Source organism: Neopsephotus bourkii, unplaced genomic scaffold (genome assembly GCF_033783945.1).
Source record: "Neopsephotus bourkii isolate Nb327-2 ecotype Australia unplaced genomic scaffold, CSIRO-AGI_Nbou_v1 NB_1638, whole genome shotgun sequence".
Classification (NCBI taxonomy): domain Eukaryota; kingdom Metazoa; phylum Chordata; class Aves; order Psittaciformes; family Psittacidae; genus Neopsephotus; species Neopsephotus bourkii.
The window spans coordinates 11,293,617-11,317,713 of record NW_026902113.1 but is presented as its reverse complement, the minus strand read 5'-3'; the positions used below and the strand labels follow the sequence as shown (position 1 = coordinate 11,317,713).

The window sequence follows — 24,097 nt, the reverse complement described above, 5'->3', positions numbered from 1 at the left end:
ACACTGTTTTATTCATGTTTATGAATATATCAAATTCTGACCTGATGTAAATGATATAATTTTAACTTGGTCATTAGAGAAGTAAACTCTTACAGTAGGTTTGAATTTGACTGAAGTATCCACTTATTTAAAGCAATAGCAAATTAAACATTTGGTTTACTTATTTAGTCCAATAGTGGACTAAACCTTTGAATACAAAGTCTCAGATCCATGGCAGTTTAAAGCCTGCATAAAGTAAAAGACTACATTTTTCATTTTACTTCACATAAAGCTAGAGAAGCTTAGTATCTGTTCCACAACCAATGTACGACAATTACTATATTAATTTAGGCCTCTGTCTTGAAGTTAGCCACAGGTATAAACCAAGTATTTGCAGGGTCCCAGCCCATGAAGGTAAAATCATTTTGATAGGAATTGTTTTGCACAATTACGAATTATAAATTTAAAGCTCCTTTGTAATACTTGGCTAATGTGTTTTCAACCATTGATGCCAACTGCTTTTTTTTAGTAAAGTCATGGGCAGCTGTGAGACAAAAAATACTGTTTTCATACAGAGAGTCCTAACTTTGGAAAATAAGGGCTCTGTGACATCCCTTTCCATTTCTTCATCCTTTCTCTCCATTGGAAAAAAAATTAAAATTCAGAGGTACATGCGTTCATACCTAAGGGGTCTGTTTACCTTAAAATTATTTTACTCCTGTAACTGAACTAGGGACAAAACTGATTATTTCTTCTTGTACACATGTTCTTCTCAGGGCTTAGAGCGATGCTTGAGAGAATTTGTGTTAGAATCTAGTCCAGATATGACAAGAAAATTTATTAAACTGTTGGTTTTCTGAACAGCTGCACCTCAAGTAAGCACTTCAAAATAGCCAAGAATTTCTGAACATTTCAATAGCAACAAAATTGTTTGGTAATGGATATTGATTTTTGGCTTTTTCCTCCCCCCCAAAAAAATAATACTCCAAGTTTGGTATAAGCAAGGTTAAAGGGTGTGACCCCCCAAAATGCAGTTCTCCAACTTTTTCCTTTTATCAGTTTCAGGTCAAGGTGAGCTGACTGGCTTCACCTGTCAAGACTTGATCTGAGCCGTCAGGGTTCTGTTTAGCTCCTGCACAAAATGATGAAATCACAGACACCTAAGCAGAGTGGAAGGTACCTCTCTTTAAATGTTAGTGATTTCATCATAAGTTCCAAGAGTAACAACAGCCTGAAGGCTTGAATTCATGTTTTGGAGGCTTACTCATTAACCAAAAGTTCTGGAACAATTTAACTTACGGGTTTTTAATCAGCAAACCTATTTTTGTTAAAAATTTAGACCTTTAAAAATTGTATTTAAATAAATCCACTTAAAAGTAAATTCACTGAAAACGTACTAAAACAGAGGCTTTATCTTCCAGTAACAGTTTTGCAGTGTTTCCTAAACTAGATTCAGAAAGGAAGGGTGTGGTACCCTCTTAACTGTTATGCTACTGAAATAAACACTAAGTGAACATTATAAGTAATCTGAACTCAAAAGTACTTTTATAGTTATACAGTTCAAGTTTTATGTTACAAGAAGAGCATAGTGTTTAGTACAAAGAATATCTGTTTTAATAAAAAAACTGTTTCAGAGAAAATATACTGTACCTCTCCATCTTCCAGCTCAACATCAAGGAAATCAAAGTCCCTAAAGACTCTGAATTGTTGTTCACTGTTTGAATCATCCATGTTCTCCTGCTCCCTTGTTCCGTCTTCTGAAGACACCAAACTCGTCTGGTGCTCAATCAGATCCAAATCACCACAGGAAGAAAAAATTACCTACAATTCAAAGGATTTCTCTTGTAACAAACTGTTCCCTCTGGTTGTTTCTTCCTAAAAGCTGTAATTGGTTATTCAGAAGACTGTATTTCCAGTACACACCTAATTCCTTCACTGAGTATTTTTAGAACACTTATTTATGTTGGACAGGTGCCTTCAGATTAAACTTGTACAAAGAAACAACTTCATACTGTAGGAACACGTCCAAGAATATTACGGCTACCTCCTAATGGCTGCCGACTAATGTGGCCTGAATGTTTGTGTACATTTATAGGAACAAAATTCAGAGGATTTTGCAGAGAAAAAAATACTATCAAGGGAATGAGATAGTAAGTTCACAAAAAAAAAATATCTCTGGCTAAAAACGATGTTCAAAAATATGTCAAGATTAGGAAAACCAACAAGCTGCATATTTTTCCTTTCCTACTAAAAATCATTATAGCTGCAATTTAGTTGTTTTCTTGCACAAATGAAGGGTCTGTTTACCATAATACAAGTGACACGCAACATATTATAAAACATTCAGAAATTTTCCTTTCTCCGTAGAAAACATTTCATAACTATTTTAAGTGCTTCCTACATTGGATGATCTATTGCTCATTTCCTGGCACTAGATAATATTAATTTTTAAAGAGCAACATCAGACATACTGTAATGCAAAAATGACATATACTCCCCCCCTTTTATTTCTGTAATTTATTTTTTTACTTTATAAAGGTTCTATATGAGCAAGACTAGAGGTCATTACTCTCTACTCACTGAGATGGCAAAAGTAAAACCTACAGCATCACAGATCTCTCACAGCAAAACTGTATGTAGCTCTCTAAGTAAATTGTCTCTAAGTGAAAGGGCTGTTCAGTCACTCATCTGTATGCTGAGAAATGCAGCGTGGGCCAGTACAAATGACAATGACAGTAATGTGTCATGAAACTAGCAAATCAGGTCAGCAGCTTTGGGAAACAAAGTTCTTCACTTTTCAAGTATAGGACACAGTGAAACAAAGAAATGGTCAATATGAGGCTACTTACTGAAGGATTTTTACTCAGCCCAACTTCCTGACCACAGAGAGAAAGAACATGCACCAGCTTTTCCTTTGTCCTTTTCTAGAAAACAAGATGTTTCTCAAGTGAGCATTTTTTTTAATCCACCCATTCTCCCCGTGGCTAGAAACATACATTAACAAATTTTAATTAGGAGGAAGCAACGAAAGAATTAGTTATTAAGTGCTCAAAGCATTCCTTTCAGAGCAGCTATGGGTTCAAGGAAACATAAAATTGCTGTTAATGATTTTGGTTTTTATTATTTTCAAATTAGCCTATTAATTCTACTGAGCATAACAAGGAAATATTGGATCCTGTGCACCATTTCAAAAGGACAGTTCAGAAGCTTAAAATTAACCACATGCATAATTATTTTTTTCAGAATTGGGCCTGAGTCATTGCTACATAATTTGCTTTACTAAAAAAAAAAAAAAAAAGAAGCAATAAATACCTTTATTCTGCATGGTTTTATTTTAACTGACAGATAATCAAAATCAATGAGGTAATTAAACATCGCTTTTAGGAAGACTGTTCGAAGAGTTTCTTGTTACCTGATTTCCCAGGAAAACAACACTTAGAAAGTTGCACATGCTGTCTACATGCTCTCCTTGCTAATATCTGAAGTCACTTGTCATTCTTAGCTAAATCTAAGCTAGATTTAGAAGTCTTAAAAAGATGCATTTCCTGCAGGTTGAAAGAAAAAGCCAGGATAGAAGACAGACATAACTTGGTCCGTTTCTGAGTCCAGGAAATACATCCAACACATAGAGTCAGACCAGATGCTGTGCTGCCGTTGCCCCAGCCAGTCAGGAGCACTGTGCAGGGCACAGAGGGCACAAGCATTTAAGAACCTAAGTGTATAGTAATTCAGCTGCTCTGAGTGCTACTTGTTAATGAACAAAGAGTTTACCTGAGAGTACTGGGGTCTCTTCCAGCTCACAGGAACAAGGACATTGGAGTTAGACCCTGATGAGGTTGAAGAAGTGCTTCGGGTGACAGCCATTGCCCTGGGTTTACCATCTCGTCCAGAGGAACTTTGCAGCTCGTCATATCGTCTCCCGATAATTGGAGTCTTAAACAGAGAGTAATTATTCACTAGTATTGTGCTCCAGGATGAATTTATAATGGGCCATATTGCTTCAGTTGCAGGAAAAGATTACTCTGAAGATCATGTACAGGGGTAAAACAAGGGCTGCACCACATTTCATGTCACCTGATATGCATGTTATTTTCCACTGTGAATGTCCGAGTAACAATTTACATAGTTCATACATAGCTAGTACTTATTAAGTTCATTAATAGCTGTCAAACTAGTTTCTAACATAACCAGAAAAAAACCCAGAAAGCTTATTAAATTTATTTCAAATCCACCTTTTTTGCATGTGTGTTTTAATGGGTTTTTCCTAATAGCGCTGAACACTCTGGCTCCATTCCAAAGAACATTAAAATGCTTTCTTGGATAGACAGTAGGTTACTCAGCATTTTCTAGAACTATACCTACATGAAACAGCAAGAAGAAACTCTTTACACAAATAGTGTAAGATGCCTTTTTATGTTCATATGCCCTTTTAACCTCAAAGTCTCACTATTATCTAGATGAAATAGTCTATAATTCTGCAAACAGTCCTGAAAGTTCATAATAATAAGTAAAGTGAGTTGCCCATTAAAGTCAATAGGACCATTCAGTTCTATAAAGTTAAAAGGTGTACAGGGTTTGCAGGACAAAGACTGCTGTAAGAGTTTGGTCGGAAGTCAGACAATAATCCCTTAATGGACATACTTCTGTGTTTACCAGTTACAGAGAACGTTGGCATCCAAGTATAAAATGCTTGAAGGGGGGTTTTATACATATACTATAATTACATATTACAGTTGTCATAACTGCAACACAGCTTTTATCCAGATAATTTTAAATATAATTATTAATTCCGTCACACACACACACAAAAAATCTAGTAAAAATCCAGAAAGAGCCTTCCAGCAAGGGTCATTAAATATGTCACTGTGAATTGAAAAGAATTTAAAAGAATGTTCATTTGGTAATTTTCCTTTCCTGATTTTCCTAATTCTAAAACATATGGTTTAGGATTATCAAATAATAGAATTAGGGTGTTAAGTAGCAGAATTACCTCTGAAATATCAAAATGAAACTCTAAAGTCTTCCCTGGTAGCTCCTTGGAGGCACTGTTCCACACTCGATGTATTTCCATTTTTGAAAGGTCACTGTGTTGGTAGGATGGTAAAACTAAACTGGCAGAACGAGAAACTACCAACTTCAGTATATTCAAGGCTTCTCTCCAGTGAATGCTCTAGAAATAGGTATATTTAATCAGCAAACAGAAAGATTCACATACATTCAGGATTATTTACATTTTGAAGTCCTTTTATTTGCCATATAAGTATGGAATTGGAATATTACTATTCTTTCTCTCTCTTGGACAGTGACAAGGTACGTACTTGCAGACTAATTTCAACAGCAAAGGCCAAGACTTGCCTACGGTGTAACTGTTAGGGAACTGGCCTGCAACCTAGGAGACCTGAGTGAAAGGCCAACATGGCAAAGGATTTAAGATCTCCTATCTGAATGCCTAAAAAAGTATGAATAAATGTAAGAGCCATTGCAGAATCCCCATTTAACAAGAAAGCTGACTTGACACAGGCTATTTAAAGGTGTGAATTCCTAGTAGAAATATTTATTTTCCACTCACCAAGAATTAGATGCGTAAGTCTCTGAAGGAAGTGCTTATGCCACGTCTCTCTCATGACAATAATGAAAGAGTGGTCAGTTAGGCTTTGACTGGTATTAAACTCGCTCCCAATGTCATGTAGCTGCAGTCTAACCCTTCTCACATAGTGAATGCACAGCTGGGCATCTTACCTGGGGACACTCAGTCTATAACATACTGTCCCCTCTGCTAGTCTTAAATTCTATCAACTTATGATAGTAAATATTGCTAAGTACCTATGTTAATATAAACAAGATAAGGTATTTACCTGTACATATTTTTCAATGGTTTTTAGTACTTCCACGTTGAACTGTTTCACAGGAATGGCTGAGAGGTCCATATAACTAAGAAGACTGTAGATCATCTGTAAGAGGGACTGCTGCATACTAGGAAGACCCTTTTCTAGTAGCTGTTAATAAAAACGTGAAAATAACTAAATTTTGAGACATTTTCTCTCATGTTAAAAGCTACGAGTTTCATGAATACCATTTGTACAGTTCATGTCTCTTCACTCACCGATTTTGCAATGCCATTTTACAATAACTTTTCAAGTGATGATGATACAAGTGTGAAATAAAGAGCTTTAAGTTGGGAACCAAATGCTAGCTTGTTTTGATAGTGAAATGTACATTTTATATATACCTGCCCTAACTTATCCAGAAAATACATTCAGCCATTGAGTAAACTGGCAGGTAAAAATGTACACTGTAATTGGCAAAGCACATCCAATAAAAACAGGGGAGTATCTTTTTTGTTGCTGAAAGTCAGTGAGAAAAAAAACATGCTGAAGAAACAAAACTACTACTGTTCAGACATCAACATATATTTATCCAAATATACCTCACTGCCAGTTCTTACTGGCTGTAATTGCCAAGGAAATGTTTTCTGTTTAGAAGGAGATGGATTCCCTGGGCTCTCTTACTGTACAGGATAACACAAAGAAGGGCTTGATCTAAATCCTGGAATTTTGGAACACCTGAGTGTAGATCCTGGTATACCACAATGAACCTTGGAAATACAGCTCTGCTCATATATATACATGACAGTAATTCAGGAGCTGTCCAGACAGCCATGCTATGTTTGTGTATGTGTGTGAAATACCTCCGCTGAAAATTTCCTGGAAGGTAGCACATTCTTTCACTGGTGACAGGCACTGTCTACCCCACAAGTTTCAGAGGCAATCAAATATTATTGCTAAAGGTTACCAGAGGTTCAAGTCTAGACTCTATCCTTCCATTCAGGCTGACAAATAGTTCCTCTAACACTGGCTACTAGAGATACTAGGATCTAAGAAACAATTACTCTATGCTGCCTCATGTCTTCCATCAGAGCAAAACTTCAACTGTTAAACCAAGTGGAGCCTAGTAATTCCTTAGATGCCCTCTCTGGTCTGAATGACAAGGCTCCTCTTTTTATTGCATGAGAATGCTTCAAGCCAGCCAAAATGAAATGATCAGGTAGGACACACACCTATCTCGCTCCACTAAAAATCTTCTGACTTATTTCATCAGTGAAAGTGAGTAATAACTAGTGATTCATAAACCAAAGTAGGCAAAATCCATTAACAGGACACGAGAGAGAACTCAGTACACTTTATCTATTTCTCTACAAAAAGACAGCAAGAATTTTTAAATTAAAGGCACTACAATGGTAACCTGTTTCAGCCCATGGACATCTCTACTGAGATATAAAATGTGCTTTGCAATTCTTCTTCAAAACAAGGTTATAGACTTTATTGGTGTTCCATTAGGATCTTGCAAGGGAAGGTTTGATTCCTTCCTCGCAATTAGTTTCTGTGACCAGCACATCAGCTGCAATACCGTTTCAGTATAGGAATAAAGGGTTGGAAGAAGCCATCTGAATGAAAGAAATTTTTTTGCTCTCTGAAAGAGGCTACTTCATCAGAGAATTCCTTTTGTGATATGAAACGGAATTCTTGGGAAATGGGAATTCTGTCTCTATTGCTGGTTAGAAATCTGTTCAAGGAACTTTATCTATGAGAGTTTCTAATTTCATTCCAGTTTGTATAAATTTGTTTTCAACAGAATCCTTTGACTCAAACAGCTCTTGGCCCTTAAACTCTAAACATTTGTGGACTGCGCCAATTTTCACTTGTTCAGATGAGTATATGTGGTGGTTGATAGTCCAAGTGTGTACTTAAATACATCATAACTTTGTAGCAAGGAAGGGTATTTCAGTTTAAAAAAGAACAGCAACTTAAAATGCATTTAGTACAATAAGAATCCTTTTGCTGCCAGAAGTAACAAAAATAGCAGCAAGATGGAGTTGTGGTAACACATCATTTGGATCAGTGAGTTCCAGGACAAAGAGTTTTCACTGTATTTCTAAGAAGAAGCCACAACTGTTCTCAGTATTTCTTTTTTTTTTTTTTTTTTTTTTTAATGGCTCTGGTCCATGTAAGCTGCTTTGAAGAACTGTGGATTCATCTCTTGCTAGTGTATGGTAACTATCCAGGTCTTACCTGGGTTTAGGGATCCACACCCCACTAGAAACATCTGTACCCTTCCTGAAGCAGCAACTAACTTGGGACTAGGTGGAGAGGTAAAGAAGTTATATCATAAGCCATGTCTGATAGAGGAGGTCTCAGTGGAACAATGCCTGACCTAGGACATGCTTCCTCTAGCAATACAGATATTTTAATCTCTAGTGATTCCTTGGTTTTGAACAGGTTATGAATGGTCATGCTTCTATCACAAGCAATCCTCTATCTAACAGGAAGGAGGAAACATCTACCATGAGCACATTACTATGCACTCTTCTGCTGTATTAATAGCATTAGCTATATATGTCCAAGCATGACCCTGGGCTAAATGAATCGTGAACTAAACATGTGACCCACGTCAATTCAGATAACGCTACTAGAATGCTTGTGCTCTCATGGTACAAGGTTGATTCATATGCAAAAAATCTAACATAAACTGTAATGTGTTTGCATGCTGATTTTGGTAGTGGAGGGTCAAAGTTCTACTGCACTATTAAGCAGTGATTTTTCCTCATCTATAGACTGAGATTCACAAGTATTTTTCCAGAAGATAATTTTCCATGATGGAGTCTGAGTAAGCAGCACAGCTTGTCACTGTAAGGTTTGGATAAGAACACAGTTAAAATGCAAGGATCATACCCCTAGCTGACAAGCAATTATATGCCATCAAATAAGTTAAATGCAAATTTTTCTCTGACTGACAATAATCGAAGATTTACTTTCTGCCAAAGCATTTGTTCTCATAGTCTTGTGGTAGAAAGCCCCCTTCCGAAGGTGTACCTGTGTGTTTGGAGGGGTCATTGTTGCAATACAAATTTCCTTTGTTATTCTTAAACACCACATGTCTCACAATTTCCCTCAGGCCCAAGCCTAGGGATTTAGTCAGGACTGTTAAAGCCCGAACTCTGTAACCAATGGCTACAGCATTCAACTGCAGATTGCCCAGTGGAGCTGTTAACCCATTTGGGTTTAACTATTGGCAGTGTATCCCACAGCTGATTTATAGGAGGCAGGAGCACATTATTCATCCTAGTCTGGGGATTAACAAAGAAGAAAAGGGGAGACATTCTGAATACTGGAAAAATCTTTTTCATGGCCACAGCTGGGTGAACAAGGTGGTTTCTTGTCTCCTGCTCCTCCTCCAAACTGGCAGCTACTCTATGCCCATACAAATATTCCCCAGACATGACTCAACAGAGCTGCAGTCAATGTAAATACAGAGAAAGGAAGTAGTGCTTACTACCCTGTCATCCTTCTATGAGGGTGCTATGTGAAGAATGCATCTTAATTACAGTAAAACACTGCCTGACTTGATGTTAATATAGTAGCATGGTACTGATCTATACATGGGGGAAGTGCAAAGAAAGAGTCTCCAGACGCATGTCTAAACCCATTTTGAAGGGAGCAATATCACATGCAATGGCCTTTCTGGAGGGAAACACTTTCTTAACACTGGAATAGCAAAGGAGGAAGAGTTTAAACCTTATTCCTTACAGCATTCATTTATTAGGAGTACAAGTTTCTGCAATGAAGGAGTCACTTGACACTGGAGGATTCAAGGTCATGTTTGAAGAGCTAACAGTTCTGCAGTCTCTGAGTTTGAAAACAGACTGAAAAAACTCAAGGTCCTGTTTCAGTCTCCTACAGGATTCATGGATATCACCATCAGTTAAGATTTCATATGACTGTTTACTTAAGAGTCTCCGTGTGCAGACAAGGTAAGGAACTGCAGCTTGAGGAAGCAGGGCCAATTTTGCTCTGTCTTAACTGACTGTGGGAGCAGAAACTGGCTTCTCAGGCTCTTGAATATATGTGGATAGCCAGTTATCAGAGATGCCTGCAGAGTTTTTGTAGATCCTTGGCAGAGGGGAGAACAAATCTGCTCCAAACTCCAATGCTGCTCTAAAGCAGCATTCTAAAGAAGTGAATTTACTAGTGATGCGGGTGTTGGTCTCTTTTCCAAAGTATCAAGTGATAGGGTGGGAGGAAATGGCCTTAAGTTGCAGTAGGGGATGTTTAGGTTGGATATCAGGAAAAATTTCTTCACCAAAAGGGTTGTCAAGCATTGGAACAGGCTTCCCAGGTAAGTGGCGGAGTCACTGTCCCTGGATGTATCTAAAAGACATGGAGATGTGGTGCACAGGGAGATGGTTTAGTGGTGGACGTCGCAGTGCTAGGTGGACTTGATGATCTTAAGGGTCTATTCCAACCTTAATGATTCTATGATTCTATGAGTCTATGTACACAGAACTGTCTTCTCCCTGGATGAGAGGGGAGACTGAAGGCATCTCACTACAGCAGGGAAGTGAAGGGATAAACCTGGTAACTCTACAAGAAAAATGGTGTCCTGATACTGACCTGACACAGGAAGCAGAAGATAAAGTGGCATTAAAAAGCAGAACTGAGCCTTGGATCCTCAGTAACAACACTGCATCAGCTGTATACTCCACACACGAGAAATGTTAGGATTAAGTGATGAGCACAGGTGAAAACCTGAGCAGCAAGACGATCCCATTCAGCTTTAGAAGAATGCATACAAATTTTTATCAAGAATCAGATCCTTAAGTAGCAGATGATATCTTATTTATGCTGCTAAATCCCTTCTGGAATTAGTCCATCCCTTATTTTGCTCAGCAGGATCTAAATAAAAGTTGTCCAGTTTCTCTCTGCTTCACAGTGAAAAATCTGACCAGCTGGTGAGGGAAGCTGCTTTAAGACGTATCACCCCGGAAGACCTTTTGTTTTAGTGTTCAATAACAATTTCTTACATAATTCCCTTTCTTTCTGTTAATTTTTGCTTTTTAGTCTTAATTATAATATAAATAACAGTTAAAGAGAGCCCCAGTTATCTGCAGGCAGATTTCAGCTCTGTGGGTTGTTAGGCAACAGAAGAGTTAACTAGTAGAGTTTTTGAAAACTTACCTCAGCCAAATATGTTACCATACTCAAAGTAATATCAGCAAATGCTTCATGAAGATAACGGCAAACCACATTCACCCAGGTAGCACAGTCCCTTGTATAGCTGTGTGTTTTATAAAGGGTCATGACATGTGCAAGATTTGATAGCTTGGGGTTCTTCTCTTCCAAACAAACCTAATTGAATATAAATGTCAAGACACATTAAGAACCAGGCAACTGCATTTATGGGTTTGAGGATGTATAAAACAGTAAGTAACTTTGATACCTGAGCAATCCTTTCAGCTATATCTTTACAAAACTGGTTTGGGTTGTCAAAATGCTGAATTAAATGGGGCAGAAGACACAAAACATTCAGTGGAAATCCTAGAAGAAAAATACAGAACAAAATGTGTATTTGGACAGCAAGAGTCACAGTGATCTTTAAGTTGGTGTTTTGTGGAAAGTCACTGTTTCAATACTACATTAGTAATAAAGCCACACATCCCGTACAATTGATCATGCCACTGGCCATGCCACATTTGTCTTAAAGGGGCCTTAGTTTGAAAATCCAGTACATCATTTAGTCAACAGTACTGTTAGGAAGCATGAACCTATTTGTACAAATATAACCACAAAAACAGGTATTTGCAGTATAAAATATCTCACAAAAGTATATAATTTATTCCTGTTAGTATGTTTATTTTTCCACTTAACTATCTTACTGACAGTCTTAACTGGTGGCATTTCTTTTACTGATGCTAAAACACAAAAAGTAATTCAGTGAATATTGATAAATGAACTGCTTTGGTCAGGCTGCCAGGCACAGCTTTCATTGTTTTATACTGTTCAAGTTAATAATAATAATGAATCAAAATTCTGCTGTAACTGGTAGAATGAGACTACTCAAATTGGTGTTTTTGAAGCTAGGAGGTGGCTCCTTCACTGAGTGCCAGCTGCTGTCATTAGTATAAGGGCTTTGCCTGGAGCTGGGATTCAGCTTTTCTGTAACAGCTCATAGCTTAAAGCTGATGAAATACAGGCAGCAACTGTAACTGGGGGCCGTAACAAAAGCTGCTCTAGTTCAAGTAGGAGCTTAGAGCTCAGAAGCCAAGAGATAGATTCAGACACGATTTGGTTTTTTTAAAAGAAAGAATCTAATCTATGAAAATGACTTTCTAAACATTCATTCCCTCTCATTCTATGCTGTTAAACAAGTTGTCTAAGTTAGGAGCATAATTTCCCTAGGCTTCCTCTATACTTAGGGAAAAGATACCTGCGGATGGTACCATCACAGCTCATGTGTGAATTATCCAATCAAAGGCTGGAACACAGGCACCACACAGTTAGAGATGGGCAGACCATTCATGGCATTCATTCCCTTACTCTAAATCTGAACTTGTTATGACTTCATTGTAAAGCCTACACAGTTGTCTTAATATCTGTGTTTCTGACTGAAACACAAGAGTAAAAATCTGGAACAATACAGAAAATCTCTTCAATAAAAATAGTTAAGAAGTAGACAATAACTGCATTAATAAGGTCTACATAATCCGGATCTTCAAAATGTTACCTTATCTCCCTATAGCCCAGGCCTCTGTCCTCACTCAATAATGTGCTATTATAGTTTATCTTAAAAGTGCACAGGAGTTTTTAATATTTATATTTCTAGGGAAAATCCCATGAAACACTAATTTAAAATTAAGCCATTTGAAATATTCTAAAAATAATTAAATGGATAAACTGGCCATAATAGGTTCTAGAACATATGACAGCATCTCCTTACATGTTTACTTTGTCAGCACTCAAACTATCCACTGCTAAACCCTAGAAATGAAATCTTAAATACTACATGACTGCATTCCTCCAAAACCTTGTTGTGCAATAGAGTGGCTTTTCAGAAACATCCTATATTGTTATGAAATCTCCAAGAAGCCCACTCAGCTCAAAGCAAAAGCACAGCATGTTATACTAGAAGACAACGAAAAAGCACCATTTCTGGTTTTGTTCAGATAGCCTAATGAGGTCTGTAATCAAATGTCAAAGCAATGGAAACTGAAACAGAGGAAAGTATACTGGTTTTACCTATAGCTTGAGAGGAATCCACCATGGATATTCGAGACACTGGAGTCAGCAAACTAAAGAGCTGCAGTGTGAGGTCAGTGGTAGTAAGGGAGGTGAATCCTTTCAGGAGTAGCTGCTGAAGCCCTGAGAAGTCTGCCCACTTCAGCTGTCCTTGTAGCTTCTCTAATTTCTCCCGGTTTTCAGCTTTATCTAATGGCAAGTGAGCCAGAAGTTTATTCAGTAACCGCAATGCCATTAGATATTCAAACTCAAAATCTGATTCCATTAAGGCCACAGCAACCCAGAAGATGGTGGCCAGGAGGTTGGTTGGATTGTTAATATGGGATGGGTCAGTGAGACTGTCCTTTAGAGAAGATGAACTTCTTGTTTTAGAGGACAGGCCTTGTTGGGTACATGCTTGAATTCTGTCTAGTGTGGCACTGCGTGGGGGGTCAGAGGACTTGTCCACATCTCCAAACTTTTTGGGTACAGAGAAGCTCCTCTGGTGCCTGCTTCGCTCAGCAGTGGCTGTGTTACCACTAGCAGGATTTACATTCAGCTGTCCCGTGCTCTTCCGGTTTGCGGTAAGTTTGGTGCTTGATGTTAGATCTGGTGAAGATGAACTGAAACCAAAATATATAACATACATTGCAATGCGTGAATGCACAGCTTGAAACTTGTACATATTCATAGAATCATAGAATAGTTAGGGTTGGAAAGGACCTTAGATCATCTAGTTCCAACCCCCCTGCCATGGGCAGGGACACCTCACTCTAAACCATATCACCTGAGGCTCTGTCCAACCTGGCCTTGAACATCCCCAACAATGGAGCATTCACAACTTCCTTTGGCAACCCATTCCAGTGCCTCACCACCCTCACAGTAAAGAATTTCCTCCTTATATCCAATCTAAACTTCCCTTGTTTAAGTGTTACCCCTTGTCCTATCACTGCAGTCCCTAATGAAGAGTCCCACCCCAGCACCCCTATAGGCCCCCTTCAGATACTGGAAGGCTGCTATGAGGTCTCCACTCAGCCTTCTCTTCTCCAGGCTCAACACACCCAGCTTTCTCAGCCTGTCTTCATATGGGAGGTGCTCCAGTCCCCTGATCAGCCTCGTTGCCCTCCTCTAGACTTGTTCCAACAGTTCCATGTCCTTTTTATGTTGAGGACACCAGAACTGCACACAATACTCCAAGCGAGGTCTCACAAGAACAGAGTAAAGGGGCAGGATCACCTCCTTTGACCTGCTGGTCACGCTCCTTTTGATGCAGCCCAGGATACGGTTGGCTTTCTGGGCTGCAAGCACACACTGCTGCCAGCTCATGTTGTTTCTCATTTATCAAACTGCAAATAAATATTTAAATAGGAAAAGGAAAATATCACACTCTCTACTGCAGCCTGCCATTTTTTCTTCCATAAGTCTCACAGACATGACTGAAGTGAAGTTTATGTGGTGCTGCACCAAACCAGAGCAGGACAGCTTACAGTCTGGGCAAGTAAGAACAAAATGGGGATAAGAGACAATGCTGTGAAATGATTTGTGGCAATGTGCACATAATGAGGCAGTGGTAGAATTGAAAACAAATTTGGCTGTCAGTCTGCAGAACTGCACATTTATTACCATGAAACACTGAAAGAAAAGACAGTTAGGAGGACAGGCTCTTACCGTGATAACACCGTCAAAAGATCACTGTTCTTCAAACAGTCAGACAGATTATCCACAGCTGCTTCCAAAGTAAGTAGTGCCTCCATTACATACCCCTATCAATACATGAGGTTAATCACTTCAACCAAAACATTCAAAACAGTGAGCATTTTAAAATTTTCACTTCATAAAAGGAATAGGCACCTACTGAAAACCTGTAATTTCTCCTGATAAAAGAACAACATTCACATCAATGCCACTGCCCTGAACATTAAAATGTCACTACAACTGTGTTTTATTTTCTGCCTCTGAATGATCTATGAGGGCATTCTATAAGGGCACATATCTCATAAGGGGACTGGTAATGGCACACAGAACCTCTGACTTGTAGGTCACCGATTTAAATTCTGCACAAGCAGTTGTGACAGAATATTGCTCTCATCTTGTGGCAGTTTCATTATGTGAGTAACGTGTGGAGGTGACGTCAGTCTATTTCTTTTTAATAGTAGCTCTCTTTATTGAGTCTTGAATCTTGCAATAAATAGTCCCTGACTGTAGAATTTCTGTCTGTTTAGGTAAATCAAGTGAACATCATAGTTCACTAAGAGAGGACTGTATCAAGTCAGCATAAGTTTTGTACTATTATAGATTGTGGGGAATTTTATTCCAACAGATGTTAACATTTGAGAAATGAGGTAGTGTCTACTTCACACTGTCAGATTACATCAGCAGAGAGGGTGATGGGCTCCTTACGCACAAACTAATGATGTGAAAATGGAAAAAATGGTCATCATGAAGATTTAATTTTCAGTGATATTTACTGGATGATTTATAGTTGTTCTCTTTAGAGCTGTAAGATTGTAACAGCCTGACAAAGGCTTTGATAAGGTACATATGAATTCAGTGAACTCAGAGGTAACCTTTTCTAAGGCCACATTCTACTTCGCATCACTTGACTGCAGAACACCTTATTAAAACAGTAATTTTAAGTTAAGTATACACTAAATCAACAGTACTAAGAAGCTTATGTGCACATTCCTACCTGAATCTCATCTCCATGTTCTCCAATAACTTCTACCAATCTTGACAGGAGGTCTGACAATGCATGTGCAGAAAGGGGCTGCTTCAGGGCCCTGAATATCTGGAAAGAGCGACCTGCATAATGTCTTGAAGAGCTTGAAAGAGCTGTTTGCAAAGCAACTTCACTTAGATGCTGCTCCAAATGAAAACCTAAGCAAAGAACAGTGTGCCAATTATTATTTTTTTTTGTTAATGACAGACTTTACTGTGGGTCATAAGCAGCCTGAACCAGCTCTGTGGAGAGGATACACACTGTAATGTATCCTGCAAACCCTGTGAAAAATGGACGGACAGCAATGTTTGAGAGAACTTCCCACTGTTTAAGTTTATTCGACACAGAATGCAAGAAAATAAACTGCAAAACCAAAATTCTGGGTCTGTAAACATTCGCCAGCAAAACCCTGAAATTATTAACCTGATTTCATTCTTTTTACAACTCCTAGACAAACTTTCAAGCCATCCACTATTCTAGCTGGCAGCAACACGGTAACTTCTGAACACTCCCAAACCTAAAGCTGAGCTGAAGCAGGATTCTTTCTATTAGCCTCAGAGGGCTTTGGATAAGATCTTAAATACTAATGCTGTATTCTGCTTTGATCTTGGAAGATATTTAATTAGCGACCGTGTTGGTTTTGAACATACAAACCGTACATTTCCTAAGCTCTAAAACTGTAATAAATTAAAACTAAACTTTTATTGCCAGAAAAAAATTAACAAAGTACATTTACTTAGTAACTGTGATATATTTTACCAACAGGAAACAGAGGAGCTTTTATCTGGTAGAATCAATTAAAAGGTTTTCTACCAACAGCTTTGAAGAAATGTTTGATTTAACATGCAGCCACAGTACAGTCTACCATGATTTTTTTAAAGCAGTTCTTTCATACGTCATACATCCTTGTTAAGACATACAACACGTTGTGCTTCTGCATAAGCAGGTCTACTGAGTCACAGGATAAACACTCAGTGTGACCTTGATGGAATGTTTTTTTAGTTATGAAAGGAAAAAATATTACTACCTGATTTGGAATCTTTAAACACAGATACAACATGACGCAGAAAGTTAGTGAGCTGTTCAGCACTCTTGGTGTTCTGATTTTTGGGTGTGATATCTTCATGGCACCAAAGTGGACCAAATGCCCTTAAAGAAATACATAACAAAGTGCAAAATTTCTTTGAGTTATCTGAAATAAATGTAATCTGTTAAAAAATATAAACTGTAAAGGCAATTAGATATTTCCAGAACCACTGCCTGGAAAACATGCAACTGAACAGAACTTTATCAGCAAAATACAAGAAAATAAATATTCCTACACTGTATTTTACAAAACCTCTCTTGTAAAATATAAGTCATACCATTTAGAGAGCAGCAGAAGCAAATCCATGGCTTTTAATTTAACATGCCTGTGATCTGGTAGCTGTACTCAGTAGTTAATATTGCTTTCACCAAAGCCTTTCACTATGTCCTGTACACTACAGATCTAGTTTTATAATAATAAAACTGTCTTCTTCCATTAGCTCATTGTTGAACATAATACTGTCAGTCAATTAAACATTTTATTTTCATCAGACATTTGTTTTTTTTTCTGCTGTTCCTGACACTGTAGTTCTTTTAAGTATTTATCTACTTCTATAAGTATCAATAAAGGGGGGAATGGGAGTCTGTAATTACTATAGAAGTTCAGTCATTTTCCTCTGAGTTTTTTAAGTTGCTACACATAATTGCAGAGAAGACATGAAAGTATAGAGTACAAACATATCCTCTGCTTATCTCCATTACCTGGTTGTCAGAAACTCAATTAATTTGTTTGCTTTCTCATCTGTTTCAGCAGCAGTATCCATGTCCTCAACCTCTTGTGTAATCTGTGGGAGATTTCCACTGCTGCCTCCCAGACTGATACTGGAGGAGGTAGAACTGGAGCTCAAGCCCGAGTCTGGCACCGGAGATGACTGGTATTCCCGCAAAAAGTCAAAGCCACCTGCCAGTCAAAAGAGGGGAGATAAAGGTGGAATGCACTGTTAAGCCAGCATTGCAGATTAAAGTATCTGCCAAGCAGCTCTTTTCAGAGTCAGCAGCAGAAACCTTCTACTGGGAAACACAGGGAAGAACACGTGCAAAACACAAGCGTCAAATGCCAGTGGGAGTGAAAATGGTACTGTGGTTCTAAACATGCAGAATGGAATATTAAATGAAAAATATCAAAGTCAAGATTTATTATATTTACTGCACAAGGGCCACAGTACTTGAAAAAACAAATGCTGCAGGGTATTTTACATTCAGAAGTATGACTTTCTGTAAAGTGAATTTTGAAGTTGGCTTAGTTCATGTTAAGTTCAGCTCGCTTCTCTGGGCTAGTCTGATGAGGAAAAAAGCCTCTGCAGGGCGGAAAGGTTTAGGACAATTTTAATTTGATCTAATTTTACAAACGTAATGATGATCAAGACACAAATGCTTAAGGCTTCTGTTCAACACCTTTAGTAACTGTAAACATTGGACTACTCGCACTAAATACTTTCAGCATTAAGATTAAACATCTGAGTAAGAGTTCTGCTAGATCAAAAACTTGCCACACAACTTAAGATCTGAAATTAGAAAGTAAAACCAGTTTTCTTAAGATCAGACTGCTTGTTGTCTTAGGCTGTATCAACAATAGAAAAACTGGAATTGCAAGAACACTGGGAGCAGGAGTCCCAGATCTGCTGACAAAATCCACTGCAGGTCATGGGACCTAATTTAGTTGCCTGACACTCAGGAACAAACCTGAACCAAAGTATTTTCAGTTAGGAATTTTTTGCTGTGGCTACTCACCCACACTCTCACACTTAATATTAGCTGCTCAAAAAAGAGTACAAATAAAAAGTTTTAGTAACTTCTTGGACTTCAGTGGCCCAGACAGAGGGAACCAATTTTGTTGTTCAGACACAAGAGTGAAAAGTGATTTCATTTTGGCAGAAAAGCAGTAATATAATTTTAATGTAAGAATTTTATTCTGGATTTAATAATTCATGGACATGTGTTGGAAAAGAGATCTACACAATTCAAGACAGGAAATTCATGTATGAGGCAATTTTGCACAGACATTATTCAGAATGAAACCATAATTGTTGTGTAAGATTTTAACACAACCTGAATAATTCATAAATTACAAATACAAAGGAAACAGATATTTGTGACATACACTGCACTCTGTGGCAGTAATCTCTTTTCAACTCTTTCAAATGGCCAAATCAATTCATTAATCTGAAATAGCTACTCCTTCTCATTGCTTTAATTTTTTTTTTGTGGCTCATAAAACATAATAATCAGTTACCAAGTAATATTCTTCATAAAGCTAAACTATTTATTACTTCTGGTTATATTCCTAAAGAACCACAGAAATGCCACTAATTTGATATAATTTCTAACTGTACTGTAAAAGTCCTGTTTCCCAAACGACTAATCCTGCCTCCACAACTCTACATTGATTCTGTGATTCCTTTAAATCTCAACAGTATTCTTGATTTTAGTAATATTACCTGGCAATAGCCAATCTAGATAGCAGCTTTCTACAAATTGTTACAAGCCAACTCCTCAAAACCAGGTGAATTGTTAAAAGTTAACAGAACACCCATCTCAGCTGAGGTCTGAAGCACTGCTCCTAATGTGGAAACAGATCTCAGGACAGAAATGAAGTTTATCTATGATATAAAGCAGAGTGTATATAATGTAAAATCTAACTTAATAACGGAAAATCTGAGCTGCATATTCTTCCTGTGTTGGAGTTATTTGTTCATTTCTTTTGAAGGTTGAGGAGTGATTGCCCTCATTTAAAGTAGTCCTGGCTCCCCGAGGAAGAAGTTAGGAAGTTATTAGCTGTATTAATGTTTAAAATTCTACATTATATATTTTGCTTTCCATCAGATGGCTTTTTCACTATTATGAAAAGTTATCTAATAATAATTTGGGTGCATCTCTAGGGGAGTTCACATGGAATTAATATTAATGGGACCTTTAATATTTGCCACTTTACTACTTTATCAAGCTGTGATATTTTAGGAAATTAACCTTGATTTCCTACTTTCAAAAACCTCACAGTATAATGCAATGTTAGTTTCTTCTTTTGCTTTATTACCGGTATAAAGATATTCAGGTAAGTATGCTGGTTGTACTGTCAGAGTCTTGATCTCGTTCATCTCTCTAGTCTGAAGAAGCACTGATGCAATGGCTTGATAGTTGCTATTGCAAGATAATGCAATCAAAAGGTGAAGCAGTAATTTTTTACTGTGTTCGAAGACCTCAGGGCGGTAATGGTCAAGACCTAAAAGTAAAGGTTACAGCAATCACTGAATATGAAGTAATAATAAACAAATTCACATTCCAGAAATAGCAAAAATTCCAAGGCAGTTCATGGCAACAGTGCAAACAAACAGAAGATGTAGTATTTCCAGACATAGTTACTAGTGTTTTTACTTAAATATATGTGTATATTTAGTTTCCAGACTGAGGTACCATACAGAAGGTACAAAATAATGTGAGGCAATACAACTTTATACATTGTCACTACAGTGTTAATTTGACAGGGCTGGAAACCCTCTAAAGACGAGAAATTCTTGATGGTGGTTGTAATTACATTGCTTATCTCAGTATCTGGCTTTCTTGCATAGACATCAGTTTTACAACATGTCCAAACAGTCAGAGAAAAATACTGATTTATTAAAAGAACTGATAGAAAAAATCCCTTGAACTTCAGCTACCAGTGAGTAGCGTGAGAAATTACCCACTAGCTCAGGATGCAGAACAGAATCGGAAAGCCTAGCACTGAAATACTCTGATATGGGTACCATTACTGCTGTTTGTAAGATTTTAATGCAACCTGAATAATTCACAAATGACAAATATAAAGGAAACAGATGTTTGTGGAATACACTGTACTCTGTGGCAGTAATAATTTTCAATTCTCTTTCAGCATCTTTCAGGATATTTAAAAACACTTTCTTCTGTTTAGAGGCAGTTTCAGTGCTGAAAAATTGTATTATTTTCTTCTTTAGCTCTTCTCAGGATATAGTCCTCTTTAAAATGTAGCTCCTTCATCACCCAAAGTGGCAGCAGCAAACAGGTCTTTCAAGTCAAGTGTTTTGCAATGCAATCCAATCATGCTGGTTTTGTCTGGCCTGCAAAAATGAAGCTGCTAATACTGCCACAGTCTCAGCAATGTGTCTTTGTCTCCTATGGGCAGGTATTTGGAGGTTCTGTGATTCTTGGTCTTATATATCTGCCCATAGTCTCCTTCAAAAGAACCACGGCCAACTTACCAACCTCTTTGTGCATAATGAGTGTGCATGTTAAAAAAAAACACCACCACCCTACTTCATGAAAAGATTTCAAACAGAACAGTTGGTAAAAGAGTAGCAGAAAAGGAGAATAAAGTATCTTATTCAACTGTATACTGAAGTATATCTCATGTATTCTATCACTGCAGTGTAATCTTCTAACTTAATCTTTTTGTCTACTGAACAACAAACTCTTTCCATAGTGCCAGTGAATAGACTTACTGGTAACTACGGTGACTGAATGAAAAGTGGACTGTAATATCTAGTATTCCAACACATTTATTTCACAAGTGTCTGGCTGGGTTTATTTGTGAAAACTTTTACTTATCAACCATGCAAATTACGGAATGGCTTTATAATGCTAGATACTTTTGTGTGCTAAAAAATAAGGCCACTTGCATGTATTCCAATAGCAGTGAAATTAATGAAGCTTGCTTTCCAGTGGTCTGTGTCCTTCCTTCACTATCTCTACAGTATCAGTACAGTATTTTGGCTCTCTTACACAGTAATTTTTTCAAACGTAAGAGGCAGCACTTGTGTGTGTAGTCCAGGTCTAAAGCATGTGCTGACTGCCCAGCACAAACCAGACTGTAGAGGGGCTAAGGTTCATGGGACTTTCTTGCAGGGGTGGGAGGTAGGTACAGGTTTTTTAGAGCTCTTTCAGGAAGACAATCATCTTCAAATTTCTACCCACCTCACAAATTTGAGTGAAATTGGTGAAAATACTCAAAAGTTTCAAAGTTCTGGGGTTAATTCACAGACTGTAACTGCCTCAGGGTTTTGTTTTTTTTTTTTTTTTTTTTAGGAAATCATAATTAAAAATCTTCAAGAAACACAACTCTACAGCTTCAGCAAAACTAAACTAAAAGGACACGATTACATTTAAATTTTATTTCTTGTTCTGCTAGTCTTACCTAAAAAGAGAGCATGTAGTAATAAAGGGAGATGAAGGGCCCAATCTTCTCTCACACTGTGATCCACTACCATCTCAGTCATGAAGATAACAGCAATATTGCACCTGGAAATTAAATATCACAATATCAGTTTGAAACCTCTTGAAGATGGGAAAACAGTAACACGATGGCTATTTCTGAAGATTAATTATTAATTAATTAAACAATCTCTACATTTCCAAATCTGTAGCATTTCTTTTCAATATGACTAATGCTGAAGCACCACAGTTACAGCTTTAAGCAAGTAAGTACTCATTACTGAAAAGAACATTCTAACTGTCAGTGCAAATTGTGTAGAAGAGGAATTTCAGAATATGCATAGCCTAGCTAGAATAAAAGATCAAGGAGGGAAAAGTGCTATGAATAACAGCCACAGAGGCTTGGGAAAGAGAAATTCTCCTTTTTTTTCTAGTTGTTTCTTCAGTCTGATTCGTATCAAAAAGTGATTTCCTATATTGTAAATAGTCTTTCTGGTAGAAATCTGGTAGAACTGCAAGTCTTCAGTGCATGTTGATTTTAGCACTGGAAATCAGCAGAAATTGAAGTTACGATGTTCTGAGTGCTTGGACAGTTGGATTGATGTTGGTCAACCAGTAAGAGGAAGCATCTCACTGAAATGTCAGAATACAAAACTGCTCACCTATGAAGAGGTCCCCGGGGTGTGATGGTTTCTGGGAGATAGTCCACAAGTGGTGCCCAACATCCTCCATTGTAAGGCATGGGCAGGGGATGTGGTTGCTTGGTTTCAACAATATTCAATAACCAGCTTGTGTATGGAGAAACGGGATCATCTGTGTGGAAAAGCATTAAAACAGAGTGCATAAAATACAAGACTGGCTACCCATTTTTGAGAAATAGTAAAACAGAGTTTATGCTAACGTAATAGCTCAACTGTTTGGATAACATGATAAGATGACACGAGGTTTGCAAATCCTGTGTTCAATAACAAGTAATGCATTTTTAATCCCTCTTTCATGCTGCTGGAAACTGAAGAGATTCCAGGCATACAGCACTGAATAGTAGGAGCTGCAGCTGAATCCCTGCTGTCACTTCGTAGCTTTGGATCCAGATCACAGAGCACCAAGCAGCAGACTTTCTCTTCAAAAATGAGAGAAAAGCTCAGCCAACAAAGCTGCTGTCAGAGGCCATCTGCTGCAAGGAGCCATGTACATTCTTGCAACTCCTCACCAGTGCCCTGCTGAGCGATGCTACAAAGGCAGAAGTTAAATGTCTCAAATTAGGAAGGAGGCATAAGGAATGCAAAAAAACATCTTCAGGGTAATTTTCTTTCAACAGGGATGAATTATCTCTTGAATTTCTCAAAGATTAATTTGACTTTGTTTCAGTATGACAGCTGCTGTATGTTAGTGAGTAATAGGTTTTTTCTTCCACCTGTTTATCTGCAATGATGTGGGTCAAGTAAGTTATTTCCACCACTTTCTGTCTTCTCTCAGCTTTGATCATCTCTTCTCTATTCTGATCTCTCTCATTCTTCCTGATTTTTCCCATTGGCCAGTTTTTATTTCTCAGGTCTGACAGTCTGTGCAACACTACCATGGAAAGTATCCTTTCCAGGCCTGCTCTTGACATATATCCAAACATTGCCTTTTGTGAATTTTTAATGAGAGCATTATTTTTAATTATTATTACACCTCTGCATTTAGGTTCGTTTGAAAATCTTAGCACTTTCCTTTTTTTTAACAGCCTGTATCTGATGCTTTTCAGTTTTGCCACAGGAAACAAAAGTAGTTTGATTCCTACAAAAGTATAGGAGCTAGTGTCTTCTAAAGCACATCACTTCTTGGTTTTGGCAAATCATCTTCAGGTTTCTACATCTTCAGGAGGCCTTCAATGAAGTAGCTGCTCCTTCAGTTATTATTCAAATGCCAATTTTATTATTCCCATTCTTCAGTGTTAGTCTTCCAAGGGGCACTTTAGATCTTTATGATTTAGACTTCTACTTGTTTCTCCCATGACAGTTTATTAGCTACAGATAAAGAATAAACTGACCTAATAATGTAGCGAAGTATAGCATTTTCACATATTTATCGTGTAAGGATTAACCAGATAGTGTTTGAC

The 24,097-nt window shown here is 37.7% G+C and overlaps 1 protein-coding gene across 12 annotated transcripts in view; it reads right to left on the bottom strand.

The window, feature by feature from the left end:
• The window catches only part of FRY (FRY microtubule binding protein), a 228,441-nt gene that overhangs the window by 28,695 nt on the left and 175,649 nt on the right, over positions 1 to 24,097 (bottom strand). For all 12 annotated transcript variants that reach the window (XM_061374523.1, XM_061374522.1, XM_061374524.1 and 9 more), the window contains 15 exons: positions 22,659 to 22,809; positions 21,980 to 22,083; positions 19,868 to 20,053; positions 17,536 to 17,734; positions 16,775 to 16,896; positions 15,718 to 15,905; positions 14,697 to 14,791; positions 13,050 to 13,651; positions 11,254 to 11,351; positions 10,992 to 11,162; positions 5,835 to 5,975; positions 4,970 to 5,149; positions 3,751 to 3,912; positions 2,829 to 2,903; positions 1,630 to 1,800 (listed from right to left, as the gene is read on the bottom strand). In XM_061374523.1, coding sequence (XP_061230507.1) covers positions 1,630 to 1,800; positions 2,829 to 2,903; positions 3,751 to 3,912; positions 4,970 to 5,149; positions 5,835 to 5,975; positions 10,992 to 11,162; positions 11,254 to 11,351; positions 13,050 to 13,651; positions 14,697 to 14,791; positions 15,718 to 15,905; positions 16,775 to 16,896; positions 17,536 to 17,734; positions 19,868 to 20,053; positions 21,980 to 22,083; positions 22,659 to 22,809 — 2,645 coding nt within the window. The remainder of the gene's footprint in view (positions 1 to 1,629; positions 1,801 to 2,828; positions 2,904 to 3,750; positions 3,913 to 4,969; positions 5,150 to 5,834; positions 5,976 to 10,991; positions 11,163 to 11,253; positions 11,352 to 13,049; positions 13,652 to 14,696; positions 14,792 to 15,717; positions 15,906 to 16,774; positions 16,897 to 17,535; positions 17,735 to 19,867; positions 20,054 to 21,979; positions 22,084 to 22,658; positions 22,810 to 24,097) is intronic.